This window comes from Apostichopus japonicus, chromosome 13 (assembly GCF_037975245.1).
Source record: "Apostichopus japonicus isolate 1M-3 chromosome 13, ASM3797524v1, whole genome shotgun sequence".
In the NCBI taxonomy this organism is placed as follows: Eukaryota; Metazoa; Echinodermata; class Holothuroidea; order Aspidochirotida; family Stichopodidae; genus Apostichopus; species Apostichopus japonicus.
Genome location: NC_092573.1, coordinates 23,125,315 through 23,152,192, shown reverse-complemented (window position 1 = coordinate 23,152,192; position 26,878 = coordinate 23,125,315). Strand labels below are relative to the sequence as shown.

The following is a 26,878-nucleotide window of genomic DNA, read 5'->3' as shown; positions in this document are numbered from 1 at the left end:
ACTGGGACTCCTTTCGCGTTTGACAAAGAGACTATCTTACAAAAAAAGTATATATTTAAGCGATATTCGGAGTTATCATGTTGATGTTTCATATAACTGAATAGAGCAATACATACTAGCCCTGTTCATTTTTTCCCTTCTTTTATTCTTGGAAGGTTTAAAGGCAAAGGTCACTTTTGGTCACGTTCTGGAGAAAAAAGTCCAAAGCCTTGTTTTGAAGCTATAAAAAGTTTTGAGGAATTTTTCGATTGTGGTTCGACAATCAGAGTAAACAAGAAAAGAAAAGGAAAAGTTAAGAAAATGTAACCAATATTATATGACTGCAAAGTTACAGTTTCCTTCCAGCCTTGATCAAATCACGTGACCGGATGCATCGTTTACTAACTCGAACCATGACATTTCATAACAAGGAAAACCAACAGGTCAGAAAAACAAATAATTTTATAGAAAATAAAGAAGCAACTCGTTATTTACTGAGGAATCCCAACTCACTTTTCCTTCACTTCGTTAATTAAAAAAAGTCAGTTCATTAACATTATATATAGTATATCAATATACTTGCTTGTTGGACTGCTTGGGTTGGTTTGCCTTAGTTATTCTTCTTGCTGACTTTTTTTTAATTTAGAAAAGTAGCCTAAGGCTCTCCTCATCAAATCAATTATTTTTGAATCGACGATCTTAAATCCAAATACTCAAGGCAAATAGGACAACAAGTAAACACACCTAGGGCAATCTCTGGTACGTGACGTAAGGCATTTGTCTGTGGCGTTTATATTCTGCGGCCTTGAGGTGAAGTTTAGTCAACCTTGAGGGAAATAAACTGTTATAATAAAGATGTCATCTTGTCCTCTCCACAGATACAATCACGACACCAGATGAGGATTATTCAAGACCCACTGGATAGGAGGACGATATCAATGAGGTCCTTGATACTATCAGCGATCAGATTATGAAATCATTTTAATGTTTCTTCTTTGTCATTTCTTTCTTACTTTGTTAGCTCAGATAAAAATCTTAATAATTTTTTTCCTGCATAATATACCCAGATGTGTTTGGCTTAATAATAGGAAGAGATAATTTTGTAATTTAGCCCCTTCTCTGGCTTTCTTTCTTTGTTTTCTTTTTTTTTTAAATCATTATTTGTTTCCGAAATCTGATCAGAGACGGCATTTACAAAAAATATATTGATGAAAATTAAATTGCATTTAGGCCTCGATTTAGAGCTTTCCATGTCATATTATCAGGTACAGCTGTAACTGGTTTAGCATATGCCTCATTTCAGAAGATTTTAGCATTAGAGTATGATCATCGCATGGTTTGGTGCTGATTGGTTTAAATTAATTGATGGTCTATTTCTTTGCAGAACAGAGGTAATAACGATCTTAATATTTCACATACAGTTTGTAACTATCGTAAGCTAAGTTTGAACCTTGATTTTCTTCCCGTCTTACCTGCTTCTTATAAAATATATCATGTGTTATTGCTTAATTGTTTACCAGGCTTGTTTGTTCTCTAATCTGACTTCGTTTCCTATACTGTCTTTCATAAAGTTTGTTATTTGTTTCTTATTTGCTTGCTTATATTTATTTTCTTTGCTTGGTTTCTTATTAGTGCTTGTTTGCTTCCCCTCAAAAAATGTTCTCTTTTATTTTTGCTTCCACACCTTTTTCTATTTTATTTTCTGTCTTCCTTTATTGATTGCTTGCTTATCCGGTCACTTACTTGTTCATATGCTTGCTGACAATATGTCATTCATATTGGCATGATCTTTAGTAATTAATATTTTGCTTTGTTTTATCTTCTTCCTCTTCTTCCTCTCCTTTGGTTTCCCTTTGTTTTTTTGTTAACTAACAAAATGTCTGTATTGATTGCGGTCACCATTTTCATTGTGATTATTTACTCGAATAAATTCAATCTGTGTCAACATCTAATTTTCACCGACAAGAAGAAAACAAGAAAGAATCAAAAACGAAACTAGATCCCTGGATTCAATTAAAGTGATGTTTCTTTTCGGGCTACTCTTCAACCATTGTCCGATTATTGGAGAGGGTAAGACACAATGCAATTAAATCGAAGAACGAATCGATCGGAATCGAATCCGGAAACAACCGCCAGAAGCTCTCTAGGATGACTTCAACAGTTACACCGATCCAGCCTGCTACATCATCTATATCGTATATATGATCTCTTATATACAAATTTTGGGTGACGTCGTCGTAGTTTGGGTAAATATATTACATCTAAAACAACTTTTAAAACTGTCGTATTTTCCTTCCTTTTCTTGTCTATGCCATCCTTACTACAGAGGTCGATCGACTATATATGATAGTAGCACTGAGTGTGTTATCGCAATATTTGCTAGAAGTTTCCAGGTATTCTATAAGTTTAAAAAAAATATATTTCACTTGTGTATATAGTTTCATCAGAATTGAGAACTGGTGATGTTAGATTTTTTTTAGGTACTTTATGAACGAAATTATAAATGATTATGGGCACTATAGTATGTGGTTTAGTTCTTAAGAGGTGCTAGGACTTATCCCTGTATGATGTCATAACTTGAACGCTATGCAATAGTAGGATGATGTATGTTTGCATTGTGATGAAGTGAAATAACAAGTAACCCTGAGGAACACTCATGCTTCAGTACCGCTTTACCCAGCGTTTTTTTTTTGTGGTGGGGGGGTGGGTCGAGTGGTGGGGTGAATTGGGCTGTGATGAGATGTGATTGAATGATGGGTTAGCTGTGATGGGATGCGTTGGGATCGGATGTGATATGATAAGATGTGATTGGATTGGATTTAATTCGATGGGATGGGATGTAATTTCCTGTAATGGGATAGTGCTAGGCCTACTATTATACGATGATTTGATGGGACATGATAAAATCGAATGGGATGCGATAAAAAAAAATCATATTGTATTATAACCATGCAAAGCCTTCAATGATTCAATTTTCACAACTAGAAAGATAATTTTATCAGTTTCGTTAAAACGCTTATAAAATATAGCAAGTAAATAGCAGCCTTAAATGATACGTAAGGGGTATATGTGTGCCAGTCGATATACTGCTATCAAAATCTTAACATGTTAATGGAGTTATTGTTTGACGCCCCCCCCCCCAACTGGCTGGCAAATATTAAACTATTTCTATACGGTTTATATAGTGACCCTATATGCAGAACATATGAATGTGCCCACAGAATATTAAATCCCACTACCGGGGGAGTTCTTTTCAGCACCTCCAATATCCCGTTGATTCAAAGCATTGTGCCCCGAGACCAAATTGTTCACAACAGTATAAAGTCGTATCAAGTTGTTTTTACAAAAGCATCAGGGGGAGTAACTAACGTCAATGCTACCTTTACCGGGCTCCTCATCATCGAACGCCTGAAGCGCATTTTTTACATACAGTTTTCAACGTTTTACTACATCAGTGGTACAGGAAACTTACAGTTCAATTTTGGGATTCGACTTGGTAAAGTTTGCAGAGGTTTCTTAGTATACGGACATATCGCACATTAAATCTGTCAGCTACTTGTGGACTAAGATACATCACGACGCACTCGTAATTATCCGAATCTATAATCCTTTCGTAGGCTGACAAGCACTTCGTTTGAAACACTTGGTTTCACAGAATCGACTAGAATTAATGAACGGCGTGTGTGTACACTATATGTTATGCAAAACAAATTAAGGATATAAACAATCAGATCTTCATGATTTTCTTAATTTATCAATGAATGACGAAATTAACCATTATACGCAGAAAAAAAGGCACAAACATGTATTTGCCAGACCACAAAAGAAATAAACAACAAAAATTGGCCTCCGTTGATCGATTTAGGTTGACATGAGGCCTGCAAAGGCTAGGAGAGAATTCATTTATGGACTTCGGAGTCATGTCGGTTGAACGGTGTATCACATTTAACTCTTCATACAGGGATATAGTATGTTTGCGATGATATCAACAGAGGTTTAACTCGTGATGTATTTATTACGATTGTGTACGTAAGTAATTTATCGAGCCAAGGTCGCACATCGTCGACTATAGAGGTGTGCATAACCAGTTTAGACTATGTATGTATTCTTATAGCATATAAGAAGAAAACAAAAGGGATAAAGGAAGCTTCTCAAAATTTTCTGCTGTTTACTTGAACAATTATCAGTTTAAGAAGGCCCCTTAAATTCACTTTAGTGTTTTATTTCGAGAATTGAAGCTCAAGCCAGCTAAAGCCTAGATATACATAAGTATATAGGCCTACACACGGAACTGAATCGGCTTATTGTCAGGAATTTCATATTTTTCTTCTCCCTTCCTCGGATTCAATCTTAAGTTCCTTTTTTCTTTTTTCCCCCCTTGGAGATGTTGAAAGTTTGTTTACTGGTCAAGCAGCGCAAAATAAGAAATTTCCAGGAATTTCGAGGAAAAAAAATCAAATTCTTTCATCAGTCTTAAATAATTTATCTCTTAGTGACAAGAGGAATAACCACCGAGGGAAATCATTCAGCTGTGTAATTGACAACTCGAAATGTATAGCATGGTCGCCACCTCCTTCTCCTCCTCATGGTTCTCAAAATCTTCAAAGAAAATACTTCAATCAACTGCTTGTCGTTTGACATTGTATCGTAATCCTGGCATATATTTAAAAAAAACACACAAAGAAAGAAAAAATCTCAATTCAGCCTAGAGACATTCATAGCGACGAAGGCACCTAACCGGTCAAGAAGTAAACCTCCATCAACATTTATTGCCGTATTGTTGAGATGGCGTTCGTCCAAGTGTGTAGACATATATGTTAACACACATACATATATAACTTATTACGATTTCAATTATATATATATATATATATATATATATATATATATATATATATATATATATATATATATATATATATATAGTTATGGAGAACGAGAGTGTACAGCAATGACACTATTGTACGTAGGCTATGGCGATAGGCACCACCTAGTAGAGGGCAGTCGTTTTAAATAAAATATATGAATGAATGTTTGAAGCATGCAGAAAATTAAAGTCGTAAGCAATGCCAAGTACAACAAGTATCATTTATAGCGATTGAATGCCGTTTTGTCGTATGTGCATTGACAACCCCCCCCCCCCCCCCAGGTACCCTTTCCACCCCCACCCACAAAAAAAGAAGCAAAAAACACAGTACAAGCAAAATTGCAACAGTGGAAGATATGTTATATTATGCTGTAGCATATATTTGATTCATTCATCTAATTTACTTCGATTCCTTGCAGAGTAGGTCTACGATTTGAAAAGCATTCCTAATAAAATTAACAAATACTAAAGAAAAACGTTTACAATTATGATATTAATAATTTACGTCAAGAAGTGCTTCAAAGGAATCCATTCATGACCGCAATCGAGCCGTGGACTGGGACAGTGATCCGCGACTAGCTCAGTAATCGAACCGCGGTACTGGGGCCTTGAGAACAAGCGATGCATTTGGTGCTGCGCAGCTGCGGACGAAACTATCATCCTTCGCGACCAGAAGAAACCGACGCCGTCTGCAAGAGAACCTAATAGCGCCTCAAACCCAACGGCGCATCTTATACCAAGCGGAGATACCGTTATGCCGCACAGCTCCTGGATAAACAGAGCTTTTCCTACATAGTCAAAAAATATGTTGTTTTGAAATTTAAAACTTGGAGGATATTTATTCTGTATCTTTATAGATTTCAAACCACATCTTAATAACATATATTATGTTGTTCTTTCTTTCATATTCATAACGCCTATGTGACGTCATCAACGTTTGACAAAGTAGATGAGCTGTTTGTTTTGCCTCATAACTTGACAATTATTTATCCAAACTGTTACAAAATGGAAGCATGTTTCTTGGGGTGTGACATTATTTATTTTTTACCTAAAGATCAATCTTTGTTCTCATGGCCACATTTGCTAGACTTTTACACCTTTAACACAAAAAAATAATAGAATGGGGTATATTTCACAAAATATTTCTTTGCACCGACAACCTTCCGTTTAGAGCAAATCTACAATCTAAATGTCTCATAATGAACCACTTGACTATGTTTTTCCCGGGGGGGGGGGGGGGGACTCCAAGACCCCATATATGGAAACGGCTTCAATGACATCAGGGCAGTACTCCCCTTCTTGGTACAATCCTTGATTTGCCCCATTTGGTACTTCCACAAAGGTTTAGGTCCTACCTAAATCAGTCGGTGTGTGGATTTTGAATTTTCCTCCTCCCCCCCCCCCACACACACAACATTGAAATCCTGCACACGCCACTACGTGGAAGATTGTTAAAATATCACATTCATACATTGAAGCAATTTCCAGAAAAACACACACATATGGTCACAGCTGGATCAACGATAAAGTGTTTCCTGAAAATGCGAATACATTTATATCCATAGTCTAGCAAATTATGATGGAGTGCACTTAACAGATCTGATAAGGGCAGGGGGAGATCAGATTATGAGGTAAGTTTATCTGGATGATCAAATTAACATAAACACGATATAATAAGCTAATAAAACTAAAAAAAAACAACAACAAAGAGAACAGGCTTTTTGTAGTAGAAAAGCAGTTTGTACGGTTTTTTTTTGGGGGGGGGGGGGCTCAGGGTACATCTGTCTTGATCTCAGCCATGCGACTAGGGAGAACAAAAGTTCTTGAATAAACATGATTTGTTAGACAAGCACATTTCCAAATGGACTGAAGCCTAGGCAACCATATCATGCACATGGCTGAGTAGGCTGTACAGCCTCTTTGTACACTGTGTGACCTGTTGTTCTCGGATAGAGTGAATCGTCACCAATCACATTTCTGTGCGGACGGTAGCTGGGGCAACCATATCATGACCAAGTCTGTGTAGACTGTAACACTCCCACAATCACTGTGTGATTGTCTTTGAATAAACTGGTAGGGTTACCAGGCACACATCTACGTAGAATGGACCCCAGAAAACCACATCATACACATGTCTGGGTAGGCTGTACAGCCACCCTGGCAGTCAATACACACCCTGTGATCTACTTGGTGATTGTCTTGAACACATGTTATCCACAGTGATTATACATAAGCTCATGTTTCCTTTGGCAATGGATTCATAAGGATGGACTGATAGAGGTTAACATAAAGATTTGTAAGTATATTGTTTTGAAATTCTGTTGCTCAAATATATAAGTTTGCCATACACCTTCAAGCCTTTGATAAGTCACAGATTAATGGGGAAAAAAATCTTGATTTTCCTCAATATCTGTTCAAGCTTAACATAGATAAGTGACAAACTGATTTCATGGTTTGCATGTCATTTCAAGCTAAAATTTTGGAGCAAAGAGTATGTGAAATGTAAATACAGAAGTCAAATTTGAGAGAACTTGACCATTCTTCCACCATTTAGTCAAATTAATACACTTTTGATACATGCACTTATTAAACATGCCAAAATGTTGTGATCATACCATGTTTATCAGAGTTTTACTCATGAAATTTTTACCATGAAATTTATAGTACAGCATTATACATTTGCATTGCACTGTTAGTGTGGTAACTCGGTTCCAATTTTAACCGTGTCACGACTAAGTCAAACAGTTAAATTCATCTTGCTTTCCATACTGTGGAAGTCTATGCATCTCACCATTTTACCACCTGTTTTTGATTCTCCCAACTAATCCAAAAATTACCATTGGTTTTCATCACAAATAGTCAAGGCATCATCTAGATTCCTTCTCAAGTTCTGTGAAATCTAATGTTTGTTGAAATATTGCTGAGATTTCTTCACTGAGGAGATCATGCAAAGCTTGACCATCATGAGAGTAAACCCATCTGCCTTCCTGGAAATCGTATCGCTTTGGGCCACTTTTGATGAAAAAGACAAAAAAGTGAATACGGATTATAGGCTTTCCATAACTGTCAATGTTTCAAGCACATGTTACGACTGTACAGAGTTCACCCCTTGAGCTTTTGAATCTGACAATGTACACGGAATTACCGCCTCTTCGAGGCACGCTAAACTATAATGATCACATGTCTCATGTGGCATGACAAGGTATTTTATAATTTATTAAATACCAACACACTAGAAAATTCCACTTCACGACCGATGTCATCCTTTCAGACCAAGGTAGTGATCGACACCACCGACCATTGTGTCATAGACCTAAGCCTGTACCACTGGTGTGTTGATCTTTCATAATTAATAACTAACCTATTAAGAAATGCTGGTAGTGCAAATGAATACAGAGCAAGTTGACTCCTCCATTTAAGAAGTTAGGAGTCAGGATGGATACAAATTGTAAAGTTAAAGTGTTAGGTACCTTGCAGGTGACGACAACCAAATTTGCTTGTTTGGGGTCTGTTTGTTGATGACGTAGGTACCATGTTGAGAACCAAGTGAGACCGTCAGGACTCCATCCTTTAACAGGAAAAAATCAACCATAGCAAGCACTTTAAAGGACCTCTTGTAAAAATAAATTTCAAAAATAAATATTTACAGATTACGGTTAAAGTGGTAGAAGAAAGATAACTACATTCCAGCTTCTTGAAAGAAACACCTCAAAAAAAGGTTGATGAAGAAATTACAAGGAAAAAATCAAGTCTAAAAATCATCAATATTCACTCAAAACATTCAGTCTGCTGAAAAGGTTAAATATTTTTAACAGTGCCTTCTTGGAGGTTTTCAAACTCCAGATTATTTGGAGTCATTGAAAAGATTCAAACATTTTTTGGTCAAAGTATTTGCGAGTCTTAAGAAGAGAAGAGCTCTGTTTTTAGTAGTCCAAACCATAAACCGTTGACTTTGGTGCATACAGATTAAATCCATACTTAAATTGACGACTCAGAAAAAAAACTTCTCCAACAGTAATAAAAGTTGTTTATAACTTCACATTCAAGCATTATCAGTAATTTATAAGATACTTTTTTGGTTTATGTTGAACCGATAAAACTTACAGCATACTGAACATCGTAGTCTTCGGGGCAATTTTCTAATTCATCAAATGATTCAAAGTAATCGGTGAGATTCTCTAAGGCATCGCTGACTAGCCTCTCATACTGCACATGGCCCAGTTCACTAACGAGGGAAGACAAAATACGAAACACAAAGTTGAACAAGTATTAATTATAGCATGCTGAAGATTTAGTGAGAATATATCCAACTAAAGCAAATCATCATTAACTCTGATTTTAAAGTGGGAGCAATTTACCCTAAGAAGTGGACCAGAAGTAATTATATAATGGCCTGAATTTGTTCAAAGAGACCATGGGCAGACTGTTGGGTCAGACAATCAGGTAGCATCTGAGAGCCAAGAGCAATTCGAGGGCGCACTAGCCACCATGACCTCCTAATGAAATGCAATTTTTTAGTATGCTTTCGTACAAATTTTGTTCCAGTATTGTGGGCCTTGTAAACTAGGTTGTACTCATAAATACTCCTAACATTTCGTTTATGGAGGGGGTCAAGAACCCATCATTTGTTAGTTCTAGCTATTTTGCCCTGATGGCCCAGATCACTGTTATTCTGTCCCTGCTAGTGGCATACACCAAGTGTTGGTTGAATAGGCAAGAGAAGGGCTGGAAAGAGGATTAAAAATCAACCTACACCAACAGAACAGCAAAACAAGGTGTAACACAGGGAACTATTTTCTTACAACTAGTGTAAAATTTGACTGGTTTAAATAGCCCTGTTTGTTTCTTCACTGCCCCTTCCCTACCCTCTAAAATTCATTACACTGATGTTGCTGCATCCTATCTTGCGTCACTGATTGATTGATAATATATTATAACACTTACCCCTCATCATCTGTTGCAAAGTGTCGAGAAATGGGGCTTCTAATGAGTTGAAAAGAGACATGCTTAGCTACAGAATGAATCTCATTTTGGTTCTTTCTTTTAAAGCTGGCAGCATGATTAGATATGTGTTGATGATGATTCTGGGAAAGCAAAAATATCAAGTAGGGAAAAGTTAACAAAGAAGTGCCTGCATTTTGATATTGTGCAGGCCCTTACACTGACAAAGCTTCTCATGTACTTTGTAGTAAATAATTGAAAGGTTCATTGTATGTTTTTTAAATTGCATTTCCAAGTTGAGAGAGACAGGGATAAAAGACACTTTACATAGTTGTGGTTTTTCTAATAGGCCTATATCCATTGGATCACACAGTCAATATGCAGTTTCTTAGTTGTATGTGACATCCTGTTTTCTGATTACGGCAATTGTGACCTTACTAGGGATTTATACTTCCCACGAGGAAAGACCTGCCAACTCCAGACAGTATAAACATGAAGTACCAATAACCAAAGAAAACCTTAAAGTGTGGCAGTCAAAACCTGGAGGTTTTACAAAAGTATCATAAGCATGAATAAAAGCCATTGTTTTAACATTTAAACAAGGTAATTGGGTTGAGCAATGTTTTGTTCAGTAGCTTTCAGTAGCTTATATGAGAAACATCCACAACTCCAATAAAATATGCAGTAAAATATGTTGTTTCACCAAATAGGGTGTTATAAAACAGTTTTGCAGTGAGCTTTGGGGATCCCACTGTGAGACTTTAGATAAACCATGACTGAGTTAGCATGTGAGTTGACAGATATGCAAAACTATTAACAAGGATCCTGAAAACTGGTAAGTACTGAAGCTCCTACTACTACTACTACTACTACTAGTCCTACAGTAACACTGTATGTCTTAGCAGCCTAAATATTCCTCGGCTTTTCAGCACTACGAATTATGAATGTAAACATGGGCGTATGACACCGAAAAGTGCATAATTGGGTGCAACTTGTCTAAGAGACATATACGCCTTAGCTAAAACGTAAAGGCCATGCAGACTAGGCCAAGGTGAAGTATTTTGTTATGTTTCAGGCTATAACAAGCACGATTCGTGAAACTAGTTCATGTGCTGAGTACGGAAAGAACTTTCGTAATATGAAAATTTCCACTTTATAAATTTATGAACTTATTAACCTTGCAGCAAATGCCTTGATTGGATGATTGCTTGATAGGTAACCACATGCAACGTGACTGTTTCAATAAACTGCTCCCAGTTTTTGTGCCAAATCGGGAACTTAGTAAAGTAAGTCTATTCATGTTGTGTTTATCCACTTGTATGGCGCGCCGTTTGTACCGTATTTATATTGCCGTCGCGGAAACGTACTCATAGTTCTTTCAGATGTGGAGCTTTCTCAAACTGTGCGTGGAGAAACGGTCTGAGTGCATTTGTATTTGATTATGAAATTAGATTCAATGTGGCATGGGCCTACTGTAAGTAGCTATTACATAGTCTATCCATGTACCGATGCCTATGCCGTGCTACATACGTACGGATAGGTACAGTGGACATCTGGACATGCATAGATTGTATATGCTACATGCTCACCCCTACATACTATTAACTTGTATTGAAGTTATCCTCCAACACCGTAAGTCAAATCAAGTTCAAACTCGGTTGATGGTAGGTGCCTGACCATCTAAGCTCGTGCTTGCGTGAGTTATGGCGTCGTAGGTCAAAGGTCAGAGGTGAAAATTCCATGAACCTAAAACTTGGATTTTAGCAATTTTCTGCTGGTCAATATGTAGGAAAAGGCATTAAAGCACTATTTGTGTAGAGAATGATGAGACGAATTTTAAAACAAGTCAGATTTAGATGTTTAGGGTTGGAGTCAAATGTCAATCGAGGTCAAAGGGCAAATTGGCCTAAATTGTGCAGGCTATTCTAACTTCACAGACAGGCAGACAAACAACTTCAGGTAATGTAAAATATCACTTACCAGTAATGCACATTGTGTTTATGTCTTCAAATGTCGTCCTTTTCGTCTCTGCACCCCGATCATTAGGGACTTTCGAACAATTAAGACGAAGACTTTTTGTTCACTCTTGGACATTTTCGGGGACACTTGTTAATCTGGCACGAAACATTGGAACCGGGAAGAGTCCCCTAATATCGGGGACGCCTAATCAACTTAAAATTCTGTTTTTTTGGCTCCAATTATAGCACGCTATAGCTAGGAAAGTTTTTTGATTACGTAACCGACCTGCCACGGTCAGTGGCGGCGGAACCGGGGGGGCTTGGGGGGGCTGAGCCACCCCAATAAAAAAGTTGAGGGGGCAAATGCATGATAAGCCCCCCCAATATTTACCAAGGCTCCGAAACGTGCATCTGCCCATTTTTCAATGCATACTTGTCGATCTGTCCGATGCACACGTATACTCTATAGGTGTAATAATTTTAGTAATTGCTGGGGGACCCTCGGCACGTCCCCTGGCTATAGACCACATTGTCACCCCAACCGCGTCTTCACGCCCCGTGAAAAGTGGAAGCAGTGAGTGTGAGTACCGGTAAGCGTGACACAATTTCGTCTTAGGCCAATGACTTGCCTCATTTCAGCCAGTTCTCCAACATCCCCTTACTTAGTGGCGGAGCGTCCATATATACAGTCAGGGGGCGGATGCCCCCCCCCTGACGGACTCAAATGGACTGCTGGCGCCCTTTTCAGCTTTTCACTACTTTTTACTTATTCGCGATTTTTGACTATTTTATTGCGCTCTCATATACCTATTGACATTTGTCATATTCTGTTGGTGTAATTTTCCGACAAAATGGCGACGACACCTATTTATTCTCCGTTTATCTGCAAATTAGCAAGGCCCCGGAAAGGGTCATTTCCTGCAATCTAGGGAGTATCTTTACTCAAAAATTTTCTGTACGCTCCGCGCCAACCTGTGGTGGCGCTCCGCTTAGATAGTGTCGAAAGCGCCCCTACAGACCATTCTTGCCCTCCCTGACCAATACTCTAGCTCCGCCACTGCCCTTACTACACTCAAAAACATCTTTGCGAGTACACTACGAGTAATAGCTACTCTCTTAAAAAACATCGAATATACAAATTACAATGTTTTTGCAGACTTTTACGTGCAATCTGAGAAATTGCAGGCTTGAGACCCATATTTTAGGGCTAGGTATTCGCAGCATAAAACACTCGGAAAGTGCCGTTTCCGGCCATCTGGGGGTTTGAAAGAACCCAAAATTTTCTTGTACGCTCCGCGCCAACCGATGGTGGCGCTCCGCTTAGATAGTCTCCACACATTAGCCCCCCCAATAATTTTCCCGTTCCGCCGCGCCTGGCCACGGTCGTAAATCGACCTCAGGCTCCACGATTAGTCTGCATAGCTTCTTAACACCAATAGGCTCTTTGTGTAAAAACTGTGTGGAAATATATTCATGTCTACAGTATACTTAATCCTTAAGTGTCACACAAAGACCCTCATACAAGAAAATATATGTGGCAGGCGTTGCAGACTAATTGGTAAAGAGAGGTCATTTTAAGACCAAGGCAGGTCGATTACGTAATCTCAAGAAAATTTTTCATGATAGCGTGCCATAGTTGGGGTCTATACAGCAAACCTTTAATTTAAGTAGAATTGGGAGGTAAAGTTTAAAACGCCTTGCCACCATAAAAGCCTTTCCTTTGCTTTCCTTTAAAATGTACGTCTAATTTTATACTTCACAATTGGATGCATCCATAATTTGAATGTACCATAGGTATTGGTATTTTATAAATTTCACATCGCCTTTAGACAAACTAGTAACCCTATCCAATCCAATGTCAAATCAATAGACTGAAAAATGAAGAAAAATCAAAACATTATTTGTCAGTGTGCAACTATGACATCACACCTGTTTGCTTCAAGTTCACTTTTGGTAGAATATCAGATAATTTCATCTGACAATATCTCAAAAGCGGTACATAAGAATCGAATGCAATTTCCCTAGAATGATAAGATTATGTTCCTCTGTAACATATCAAAAAGAAATTTTTACCTGAACTTTTCTTTCAATTAAGTGAAATCAAAGAACTATAAACTCTTTATTTCTATGAGTGAAATACAATTTCAAATTTAAAAGTTTTTTTTCAAAGTTAAAACGGCATGCCATACTCCCATGGTGTACACACAACCATAGGGAATGCACAGAAATTTCTGTGAGGGCATGGCATAGCATAACATTAGGCTTCAGACTAGTACAGTTTCGTACAGAAGTCCTATTAATATTAGTACTATTACTAGAACTTAGAAGCCTATGCTGAAGCTTTGGACTTTAGAAGGATTCTACGTAACGGAGCTTGCAGCAGTCAATTACATTTACCAACTCATTTCAGTAGTTTATTCTTAAGGTTTTTATGTTGGCAAGTATCAATTATGATTTACTTGAATGAAAAAAACACAAATAACTGCAACAAATGACTAGGCCTAACGTTAAGTTAGCCTAGGCCTAGCCTAACTTATGCTATGCAGGGTGCGAGATTTTTTTTCCCAGCGCGGTAAAGGCCATCATTTGCATACCTCGCTTCTCATTGGCTGTGTCTTGCACTTTTGATGCTGAATTGGGAAGTTCTTGCTTACGCTATGCGTGTATGTATTAACATGAACATACATGTGCACGCAGTGGCTCGTGATTCGCATACACGTACTGCATGAACTGGCGACTGTCTTGAGACAAGTTTGTTAACAAATTTGTTAAAATGTTTTTTCTTTGCTTTTGCGCGGACTTGTTTGTGTACATTTACCTCCATAAGTAAAACAACACTGCGACTATGGACTGTGAGTGTACACGTCTCACTGAAGATGAATGTCCTTCTTTGAAGGTAATATTTACTTAGGTTGATGATCCAAAACTGAAAAGCCAATAAATCGAATAAGTTAGTTTTGACAAGGGTGCAAGTGATGGTGGAACTTGCTGTACAGAGTACTGCTGTTGTAATGTACGCAGATAAGAACCAGGCGTTTGCTTGCTTCAAAACTGCTTAAAAACATTGGACAGCTTGACCGTTTCTGGTTGACTATTTACTTGAGATGCTTTTAAGTTTAAACTGATAGACTCTTAATTTTGAGCATAGACATTGATTTGATTTTCAAAATTATGACCCTTTGAAACGGTTTATTATGACCCTTTGGCACGGTTTTCAGATAATATAATACGAAAGATATAGGCCTAGTATTTAGTCATGCATGTTAGTAAAGTCCCACTGCCACTGTGGATTACATGGTTATTGAACACATAAATTGTCTTAAGTTTATATTATATGGTGATTTTTTTTATCATCTTCAAACTGTTTCAGTTTGACTTAACTTCTTTCAGCAACATAGTTGTGCGATGCATAACCACAGACCCTCTACACCCATATGGCATAACACACCGACAAATAAATGAACTCTACTCAAACGCGTACCATTGTACAATCTGCTGCTAGACTGTTTTCTTTTTTTGAGGGTAGCAAAGTGGCCTTGGGAAATGTGATGAGTGATTCAGTGCAGCAGCTGCTAGTTGATTTTGTAATGTATCTTATGTATGCGGACCCCAGCCAATGGGAAGCGAGGTATGCTAATCTTGGCCTTTACCGCGCTGGGAAAAAAAATCTCGCATGCAGGGTACTGTTATTCTCCGCACACGGTACTTTCCGCTGACAAAAACGGTGCTTTCCCACACACCACATTTGTCAGCGGAAACTGGAAAGCACCATTCAGTCAGCAGAAAATACCGATTTTTTTGGAGGAGCACAATGGCTTACCGAAATGATTAGGCATATTCAAATGATTTAGGATAGAGAAGGTAAGAATTTGGCTGGAGCAGGATAGAATTTGGCTCCGAGACTGTAGATTCTGACTCTCAGTCTCAGGATAGGCCTAGATTAGGTTCGGAAGAGGAAGGATGATTCAGTACAAGTAGCAAAAGTAGGCGGTTTTACACAGTTACTCTAACACAACATAGTCGCCAAGAACCTGATTGATTTGTATGGGCCTCCTTTAAATTCAGTTTGCCTTCTTTGCAGACCACCACTGCCTTGTACTCCTCTAATTGCACACACCCATGCCTCCAATAGGCCTAAATTTTTAACTTCCCTTACATCCATTCATTCTATACCATCCTTCTCGACTTTCTGATTCTATGTTATTTTCATCATCCTGGATTTGGTATCATAAAATTGAAGAAAAACATAGTGTACATGTAAGTGAAAAAAAAAATTGTGTTTTCTGCACTGTAAGTATATTTGTCAGCAGAATCTAATCAGAAATTACCGTGTGCAGAGTCTTGTGGCTTATAAAATGTTGGAAGTATTGACGCTTTTGGGGGAACTAAATCAATATAATGCCTTGATGAATAGACAGTCAGTATCGTCTGTGATTATACAGGGTTACCGACGCCTTTTCAGCAGTTAAAATAAAAACAAAACAAGAAAAGCATCTGGTTTCGTCCCAATATGTGGCGTCCGTCAGGCGCTGGCAACCTCAACGACTACCACTGTAGGTTACTGTAGGCCTAGACTAGTGTACTGCAGTAGACGAGGCCTCGGCTGTTCCTCTTGAGAGAATTATATACTGATTTTGAAGTTAGCCTTGTTGAACTTAATCATCATGGAGTCAGCAAAGCTTCATGTAATGTAGGCCTAGCCTACGTTGCTTTGGGAGTGTACATCGTACAAACTACAATGTTATCTGGCAACCAATCTGCTTCATAACTGGTTATGGATACATCATTTGTTTCAGTGTAACATGAATATTTGGAAATCCCTCACATAATCTGTTCATAAATTTTTGCTTTTAATACAACTTAGAATCTTGCATGCATACCAATACTACAGCAGCATCTCTAAATTGTCATCTTCAAATTGATATAAACCTAGCCAAGTTTGATCAAATCTGCAAACATGGCAAAATTTAGGAAGAAAGTTATTTGACAAAGTTCTATGAATGATGCTAATTCAGTCACCTACTAATTATGGTAGTCTTGTTTTGTCTTGTAGATCTCAATTGAGAAACCGGTAGACTCTGAAACTGCATTATGGCTTATAATTTTTATTGGCCCACCCATGGTTTACAACCACAGCGTGCCTTGCTGCCAACATATGTATTCCCTGCTTGGATGAGTGCAAGCAATCACGACCTTCACCACTACATGCCACAATATCGTCCCAATGACTGGCCATCACATCAAAGTGGAGGTAATAGACAAATAGCGGCCCATGCGATAGAACAAACAAAACTTAATAACCAAAGAAGAGCAGAACATGAACGTTCAGCAGCTGGAACATCAAATCCCAGTAGGAATTACCCAGTAAAGTAAGTATTATCTGTGCTTGCTATTGTACAGGTCTTTAACGATTTAAGGTAGTAAATATAACACCATTGTTGTTGAGCTTCACATGACACAGATTGACTAGAGTATAGACCATGAAATTTCAATATTTTTGTGGTAATATAGCATCATTTGTCATCTCATTTATTTGTTATATTTCACAAATCGGAGGAAAAACCTGAAAAATATCAACGTTTATAGTGATAGCACTACTTGTACTTATAAAACATAGTTATGATGTGGACAGTCACTAAATTTTTCATACAAATTGTGAGCGTAAAGTAGTCTCAATGTGTACTTGATGCATACCTACACATATCGATCAGTTTTGACACTAAAAATTGGGATACAACAAGATCATTTGTTCAATTTTTTTGCATTTATTGCATTAAAGACATTGCACTAACTGGCAAATGGAAGTTCTTTGTCCAAAGACAACCCAGATCATGTAGACAAATTAAGCAAACAAAAACAAGCCACTGCATTGGTTCCTCTTGAAGTAATTCCCTGTTTATGGTGAGCATGGAGGTAATAAATCCCTTGCCTACCAGTGGAAATTATTTTGGGTAAGTAGTGAAAGAGAAGGTCAATGGAGAAAACTATATGGAAGAAGGCACTTGACCTTTGACATTACCTCATTTCTAAAGGCGAAAGTTTACATCCGAGGATGAAGATGATCAAAGAGGGGAGACAGCTGCCATCAAGAAGAGCAAGAGGAGTCCAGAACGGAAGCATCTTCCATCGTCAAATTCCAGACGTGATCCTCCTACAGCATCCTCCCATCCCGAAGTAGTGGTGTCCAGCGATGATAGCGAGACAGAGCTAGATGACCTTGACAGAGTCATACAGCAGAGGAAGCAGGTAAACTGACATTGTTCTTTGCTGGTTGCTAAGTCTTGAATGAGGACGTAGGATTCAGCAGCTGGTTCTCATTTTCTTCATCACATACTTGAGATTTTTTTTAACATTTGTGATAATTGGTAGTACACATATTCATAATATTCTCTAACCACACATGAATGAAGTATGAGTTTGTACATTGATGAAAACACTCTGAAGTTATTCCCTGGGATTTCTAATTTGTTGGACTCTTTTCATGTGTTATGTCCCTCAAATGTAGTGTATTGATTGATTAATTGATCGATTGATCAATTGATCAGTTGTAACGATCATTGTGAAGAGCGTGGTATCCCATTTCGTGATGCCCTTTCTTGTGATAACTTCCCTCGATGTAGTATACTGATTGATTCAATCGATTGATTGATTGATTGATACATTTGTTACTTATTGATTTAAATATTAGAATGTGTTATTTCATTTTCTGTCAGCTCTCTAGTGAGATATGTGAATATTGCGAGCTTCACGTACAGAAGGAGCCTGATTACCTTGTCAAGGAAGAGCTACGAAGAAGGTTAGAAAACGGTATCAGAGAAGTTTACAGAAGTAAGTACAGTAAAGGCTGCGCTTTGTGTTTCATTGTTACAGTTGTAAAGCCAAGCACACTTGCAAGGACATTCGGTCGTTTTCCCCACTCGAGTGCCAAGGCTTATGCAGTATTTCTTATGAAAGCTACGAAGAGTATTTTGCCTTGATGATGCAAGATTTTAGTTCTTAGCATAATCACTTGAAGACAATAACAACTTCAGCCCAGAGATTTATAAGCAAATGAAGGTAAGATATGATAGTTATAGGGATCTGAATGCTAAAGTTTTTGTACTTCATTATAGTTTTACTAAATACAATATTGTAAATGTTTTTTTAAATCATATAACTTTTTAACTTATGTGAAATACAGTGCTGTAGAAACGGTTCATTATCTGCTTGGTTAGTTAAGATAACAAAACCATGTTGTATTTACAGTGGAGTTTAAATTAATATGGAAGAAACAGCTGGGTAGAAAATACAGTATGATATAGATACAAATTGTTGGAAGGGATGGGATCAATAAATCCAGGAGCTATCCTAAATAACAGTACAGAATATTCCAGGGTTTTAGTGTACTATATGTTCATAATCAAGTTTATTTGTGTGGCAGGATTTGGTAACTGGCAAATGCATCAATCTGCTTTATGTGAGAGACATAACACAAGCCAGCCATGCCGGCTACTGTGTTGTTGATCTGGTGTGATAAATATGTGTACCAACTATTGTAAACATCTCTGTTGTACGGAAGACTAATGCGGCCATGGCAAAAAAAACAAAAAAACATGGATATATATAGAAGAAAAAAAATTAAAACGAAAAACAACATTTTTAAAATGAAAAACAAAATTTTTGCTACGCAAACAAAATTTTTACTACGAAAAACAAAATTTATTTTTCGTTTTAAAAATTTTGTCTTGTATATATATCCGTTTTTTTTGTTTGTTTTTTTGTCATGGCCGCATTAGTCTTCCGTACTGTTGTATTCGTCAAAGAGGTAGTGAAATTTATTCTATGGGGGTTACAAATTTATTCTTGTTTGTTCTCTGTCCCTCCTCTTTCAAGGAAGTGACCTGGTCCTAGTGGGATCATCTCTAAACGGGTTTGGTTGCCGTGGGAGCGACGCCGACTTCTGCCTTTTGGTAACATTACAGGAGGTATTTACTAGATTTTATTTTTTTATTAGAATTATAGTAGTTTCCTGTCTTCAGAACAAAAACAACATACGAGAAAAGTCTCCTCTCTTTTATGGAATCTTTGATGTGAAACACCCACTCGAAAAATATATTGTTGCCAGATACATATCTTCTTTAAATCCTAGTTATGCGCACCATAATAACCAGAATCTAACGGATTCATAACTCTTTTTTGGATATAACTGTGTAGTAAATAATCTCACAACCATGACGGCGAATTCCTAGCCTAAATTTACGCCATTCACAAATATGGAGTAAATGACAAATTGATACATAATGAGGTTTTGATACTAAAAGTTACAGTTCCTCTAAGTTAATACATGGGAGGTTTGGCCATAAGCACTTGTTTAAAGCTTGTTACCACGCTTTTGCATTGACTTATTCCACCAGAAATTAAATGTTAATTATTTGTTTAAAAAAAGAAGAAGCTGCATATATGCCAAAGTCATTTATTAACCAGGTAGAGGAAGTGGCTAAATCAAACATGTTTACATCTTCATAATCTTCACTGCATAGCAAAGTGGTTGATTGAGCAACTTTATTTATATTTCTTGTAAATAACTTGACTGGGTCGTGTGGGTTGTTGTATCATCCATGATCTAATTCCATATGAAGATAGAATAATAATTTAATGCAGAACATCAAAGAAAATCATAATAATAATTATAATTATAATTTCAGGTAGACCAGAGGCATGATGCTCGTTTTATGTTAGATGAAATTCATCAGTATATGAGAGCAAATTTTTGTAAGTATTTGTCACATCTAGCTGAGATTGATGGTGAAGGAGGATGGATAAGGGTTGGGGGGGGGGAGGAGTGGAATGGGGAGGGAGGTTAGTGGGGAAGTTATAAAGGAGTTGGGAAGGTGAAACAAAAATGCAACTCTATTGTCCAACCATTGCCATCAAGAAGCTTTTTCTGGTTCAAAAAGGATCAAATTTAGGTGAAATGTGTTTAGGATGTCAAAATTGGAACACAAATTTGCATATATTCATGAAAATAAAACCAGGGAATTATAAATCTGATGAAGTTATTACCATTGTTAGGAGGCAGTAAATATATCAGGCTATAAGGGCTGTTATCTTCAATCCTTTCTTATGGAACTTGGTGCCCTTCAACCGAACTGACATTCGGGCAATGTTGAAATCAGTTTGGATTAAGCTTTTATACAGACTAGTCAAATTATGGTGATGTCAAGATGTCATTAACAGAATAAATTTGAAGGCCTACCCGAAGGTTTCCTTCATCGGGACGATTCTGTCAGTTCCTATTTCCACAAAATAAATGTACAGCTGTCCGTAAACTGTGTGTCTGTCTGTCTGTCAAAGGACTGAAGTAACTCACACGAGCAATTTTTATTTCTTAAATTTGATAAATTTTCGATGCCATTTAATGACTAGGATCTAAAAATCATATTGTCGATGCACTTTGCTAGGACTCACTTTTCGGTCCAGCAAATTCGAAAAGTCAATTTTTGGAAATTCTGATACAGTAGTTGCACTTTTTGCATATGACAAGTATAAATTATACAGAGAAATCTCAAAGCCGCCAAAAACGTTACGAATCGGAATACAACCATTAATTTATTTACTACTTGACATTTCACATAATTTTATTTTGAAATCAATATCATCAATTCCAGTGTGGTTTGCATTTGTATTTGCGTATATGAAACCACAAACTGTAGAAACATATAAATCTCTGCAGCGAGTCCAATTTTAATTTGTGTGAAAATGTGTGGTAGCAGAGCAGATCTATTGCAGTTAATTATTAATTAATTATTTACATAAAATACTCACTGCCACCTTTTTGTCTTTACCCTCTGCAGCATACGTATGGAAGTCCTGCGTCATTTATGCAAAAGTTCCAATCATGAGATTTACAGACAGAATTACGTGAGTGATGCAAACGCCATTTTAACAACCAAAATTCATATGAAAAACTGTGTTTTGTTCAAAGCAAGGTGAAGAGGCCAGATTGGTCGAAAAAACACCACATACAAAGTTGCTGTTATGTTATGATGATTTGACCCTGTATATGTGGGTATGTGGGAATTAAAGTGGGTTTTCAACTCGTTGGGGTGGGTCTCTTAAACGGGGTAAAAATATATTCCGATGTCTACCGATGCCAAGACCCATTTGCAACCTTGAGTCGGAGTGTGCAACATAAAATGGTTAAAAAAAAATCTTTGGAGAATTTAACAAATTTTCAGCTACTTTTTCTCTTAAATTTGTAGGCCATTTAAGAAACTCTAAAATGCTGTCTGGCTGAAGCTTTCATGTTCCTCCGGCCAATGACATTTAAGAAAAGCAAAATTTGATATTGTTGGCATTTAAACTGGCAGAGCTGGCTTCTGTAACACTCAACATGAGAGTGGGGCTCTGCTTAGTGGGGTTCTTAGTTGAATCTGTCCTGTGCATTCACAGTTTAGCTGTTAAACTTAATATTGATTTACAAACATAAAATCAGTATTGAAGTATATATATATCAAAAATAAAAAATTATTTAAAAGTTCAATGATTTGAAATGTTTTGATCCCTACCCTATAGTTTTGCTTTTCAAATAAACACATCCCATCTGATGCAAGAAGGTTGTGAATGTATAAAGCAGTTTCGTAGCCCGATACCGATTTGAAGCTCAGTTTCTTGTATATATAATCACATATTTATCATATTAAATCAACCCTCTAGATATGACAACCTTCAGAACGTTGATCAATTGGGCCACATGTAATATTTCTTTTTGAATCACTGTGATAGTTTCTGCTTTTGTTTTCTTCACAGTGGTATAGAATGTGACATCAATATTAACAATATAACAGTGAGTGAACTCTATGTTTTACAATGCATTGAAAATTTGCTAGAATTGTTAGATGTGTTGTTCAATTGTTGACTCAGTAATTAATCATTTGCCCTCTTTTCATATCAAAGGCACGTAAACCAGTCCATAATATTTCACATACACTGTTTCTGGTTTGGATTATTATTCTTCCACTTGGTACAAAAGAAATGTCTTTTTTTCGTAACCGACGATGACAATTTGCAGCTACTGAGCACTTTTTGCCAACCGTTCTGACTGTGCATCTCTTAAAACTGGTCAAAGTGTGAACTGGGAAAAATATATTTTGTATTTGATATTGCCAGGTTTGCAAGAACTAACATTAACTCCCTTCAAACAGTCCATGTGTTTCTTTTCTCACAATCCGATCTTTTTGCTCTTGAAAGACAAAATTTGTTACAAAGTTTCTAGTTCCCATTTATCTTATAAACAGCTACCTTTTTGAAACAAAATTCCAAATGAATTAGACCTTGTATGAAGAAATTTTTTTGGCTTATGCAAATAGTTGTCCCTCCTTTTGATTATTCACAGGGAATACGAAACACACACTTACTACAGGCCTACTCCAAAGGTAAGACATTTATCATACTGGTGTGATAATGATATTATGAATAAAGGTGAGACATTTGTCTGTGTTTTCTTCAGGAAAATGTCTCGCCACAAGTTGACCTTCAGTTTCAGATCCACTTAATGAAAAAAAAAATGAGAAAATACAAAAACAATTTGTAAAAGAATACTTTGGAAACACGCTTTCATTGTATGTGCACGTGTGTATATGCACATCGCATGTGCCGTTGTATGTGCAAATGTGCACATGGGTGTTGGTCATCAGCAGGCGCGTAGCCAGGAATTTGCCAAGGGAGGGGCGAACCTGTAGGTAAACTATCACAGCCGTAGATTCTGCATTTAAAACCAAGTGGAGCGTCACTGTGTTGTCGCTACGCGTACAAGAAAATTTTGGCTGAAAATGCCTCCCAGATCGCTGGAAATGGCACTTCCCAGGCCTTGTAAGTTGCATCTAAGCGTGAAATTACTACGATATGCTCAATTTGGGGGCGGTTGCCCCCTTCGCCGCCCCCCCCCTTGGCTACGCGCCTGGTCATCAGCATTATATTGAGGTGAATGTGGCCTGCAGTGGTTGCAGTGTTCTGGTCATACTGGAAGAAGGGAGAGGAAGGCTGGGGAGGTACAATATAGGTTTTATTTTCATCTGGTATAACCTCATTGATTTATCTGAATAAATCAATCAAAACTTCAATATGTTGAATGATCCTATAGTAATATCTGTTTTCCCCCACTAAGTTACTAGATCACAGGTAAAACATTACTGAGGAAGAAGGGACATAAACGTTTTAATAACCTTCGTTGGTGACTCAAGATGAAGTGTAGAAGAATCTTTGTACTTGGTGCAAGATCCAATTGATCAAGTTTGAAGCAAATTTTCATATCAATTGTATATATATACTAAGTTTGATTTATACTTTGAATAAAAAGGAAATATGTTTTTGTTTCTTTTTATGTTTTTGTTAAATTATACATGAAGAAGGACCGGGCATTAACTTTACGTTAAGCAGTTTACTTCTCTTTCAGAGCCCTTACCACTGTCATGTCAAAACAAATCTTGTTTGTCTTTTACATTTTGATTTTTCATATTTTGTATTTCAAGTGGACAGACGTGTGGTTCCTCTAGTTCTGTGGATCAAATACTGGGCTAAAACAAACCAGATAAACGACGCCAGTCAGGGAACGCTGTCGTCTTACTCTTTAGTTCTATTAGTGTTGCATTATCTACAAGGTAAGAATTGTTCTTGATTCAGCATTCAGTAAAAATCAAAACAAAATATTTAATTAAATATACATTTAATTAAATGTACAATTAATTAAAGTTATGCCTACTTCTGCTCATATCTCAGTTTATTGCAGACTGATTGCAACACTGTGCAATCTTCTGTATATTAAACTGGCCTATCATAAGTATTATAACTTAATTTTAATATATTTCCTTTTCAGATATATGTTCCCCTCCAGTCATTCCTAGCCTACAAGAGAGTTATCCAGTAAGTGTTGTTTAACTTATACTGTACTGTACCATTGGTGTAGATTCAACCAAGATAAAAAAAAATTAAAAAAGGAAAGGTCCCATGTATCTCTACCTGCATATCACTGTCAGTTATGTGCACGTCACCTTGATTGCCTGCGTGTAACTCTTGAGTTACCTGCATATCATGCTAAGTTACCTGCATGTGTCACTTGGTGGCATGTTTCTACTGTCAGTTACCTGCATGTCACTGAGTAACAAACATAGTCACCCTGCGTGTAACTCTTGAGTTACCTGCATATCATGCTTAGTTACCTGCATGTGTCACTTGGTGGCATTATTTCTACTGTCAGTTACCTGCATTTCACTAAAGTACATCATAGGCTACATGTAACTCTGAGTAAGCTGAATGTGTACCTGCATTTTTCTATGGCACTCTAAAAAACTAGCATGTCACCCTGTGTTACCTGCATGTCCCTCTGTTACCCTGTGAGTAACCTACATCATAAGCTAAACGTAAATGTCAGTGGCCTGCATGTGAATTTAAGCAAACTGCATGCCACTGAGCAACCTACATGTAATGTGTCAGTAATGTACAATGCCACTCATATAAAACTTGCATACTACTCTTAGTTACCTACATGCAAGCCAGCATTACCTGCATATTAATAGAGTATCAGAATGGGAATCTCTTACCCACTGTATATCTACAAACCAGGTATATATCGTCACCAATATCATTCAAGCCCTCACCAGAATACAGAAATCTTTCAACAACAAAAATACAAAAAAAATCTTGGAAGCCAAAATGTTTTCCAGTTTGTCAGATCAAATTTGTCAACAAACTTGCAGAACTGCCTTTAGGATCAATTCCTGATTCATCTTCAATATTGAGATACATCTACGACTCCCTGATTTAAAGGAACAGCAAAAGGCAACTTTTTATATTCTCAAATCAGTTCTGCTCCGACCTGGAAAGCAGTTGTTGATTCACATCAAATGTGAATTTTTCACTTTACTCAGATCATTACCTTATATTTTATTTTTTTTATTTTGCAGGATACCTTCAACCCCCATAAAGATATACTCAGAATACATGCATCTTTGAATGGCCGCATTCTGGAGCCGGCCATCCGGTTCAAGTCCAGGAACACAGAAAGTCTCGGAGAGCTCCTGATGGGCTTCTTCAAGCACGTCGCATTTTTCAATTTTAAGAAAAATATCATCAGCGTTCGAATAGGATCGCATTTTAGTTTAATCAACAGCTGGAGACCGCAGTTAATCCACATTGAAGGTAAGACTAGACTCTAGACTAAAATATATAGGTGTTGGTTTACAACTTTTCACAATCTTCAACAAATTGTGGCAAATGCACCTACAGTTTGAAGATGGCAAATTTAAATTATAAATATTAAATTTGTACTCTTTTTATCAAGACATATGATTTGCTACCCTTTCAAAACTTTTTTTTCAAGAATTTAAGTCAGTGTCGAAACGAGAAGTCTCACATATAGCCTGAAAGTGTCTCCTCGAAGGAGCAAAAAATAGATTTATTCCCCAAATTCTGTGAGGATAAATCTCAGTTTTTTGTCTCCTTGCAGAGCCCTTTGAGAAGATGAACGTCGCCAGAGCGGTCCACAAACTCAACCGATTTCAAGACATCGTCCACAAATTCAAGCAGGCTCACGAGACCCTGAGGGACGACCCCAGATGTTATCTGGACGACCTCCTGTCCCTCGGTAAACAGAAACCGGGCAAGGTGCAGAAGACCAAACGACAAAAGATCAAGGATGCATTGAATTACATCAAAAAGAAAGAAAGCGACGTAAAGAACTTGATATCGTTCGGATCCTCGCGGAGAGAGAAAGCCAAGAGGGAAAACGACCTTCACAGTTCCGGCCAGAATTCAAAGAACAACAGCGCTCCAAGGATCAAATGGGTTAAGAGATAATGTGTGGGGGTGGGGGGGGGTTTATCAGCTCATTTCATCCTTGGATGTCTGATTCATGACGGGGTTAGGACAAAATGCTGCCCCTAGCCAATCAGGTCCCCGAAAAAGGAATAGGCCATGGAAGACACAGGCGGTTATGTCATGAAAGCAATTTTAACTGAGGAAAAAGGTGGGATGGAAAGTTTTCCTGGAACTTCCACGGTGACGTAGGCGGGGTGTCAGGGGGGCACTCGCTCCCCTCCCCACATTTTCCCAGACCCTTGAGTTGACTTTTTCATCCAATTTGTTCGGTACTTTGGTT

General features: G+C 37.5%; 3 protein-coding genes across 3 annotated transcripts in view; 2 read left to right on the top strand and 1 right to left on the bottom strand.

Annotated features, from left to right (window-relative positions):
- The window catches only part of LOC139978913 (neuropeptides B/W receptor type 1-like), a 40,739-nt gene extending 38,216 nt beyond the window's left edge, over positions 1-2,523 (top strand). The window contains exon 2 of the mRNA XM_071989479.1: positions 858-2,523. The gene's annotated coding sequence lies outside the window, so the exon portion shown is untranslated. The remainder of the gene's footprint in view (positions 1-857) is intronic.
- A 2,125-nt stretch (positions 2,524-4,648) lies between these two features.
- LOC139978766 (frataxin homolog, mitochondrial-like) lies at positions 4,649-11,124 on the bottom strand. The gene is made up of 5 exons (XM_071989250.1): positions 10,965-11,124; positions 9,791-9,930; positions 8,951-9,071; positions 8,317-8,414; positions 4,649-7,858 (listed from the first exon to the last, which is right to left on the bottom strand). Exons 1-5 carry the CDS (start codon positions 11,085-11,087, stop codon positions 7,714-7,716), a joined length of 627 nt encoding a protein of 208 aa, XP_071845351.1. The 5' UTR covers positions 11,088-11,124; the 3' UTR covers positions 4,649-7,713.
- Positions 11,125-14,489: 3,365 nt separating this feature from the next.
- Positions 14,490-26,577, top strand: LOC139979036 (poly(A) RNA polymerase GLD2-like). Its single transcript, XM_071989672.1, has 13 exons — positions 14,490-14,641; positions 16,799-17,114; positions 17,778-17,991; positions 18,459-18,573; positions 19,618-19,709; positions 20,430-20,496; positions 21,579-21,645; positions 22,534-22,570; positions 23,120-23,159; positions 24,255-24,383; positions 24,599-24,645; positions 25,686-25,920; positions 26,228-26,577. The coding sequence occupies exons 2-13, from the start codon at positions 16,837-16,839 to the stop codon at positions 26,575-26,577; spliced, it is 1,671 nt and encodes a 556-aa protein (XP_071845773.1). The 5' UTR covers positions 14,490-14,641; positions 16,799-16,836.
- Positions 26,578-26,878: the final 301 nt, after the last annotated feature.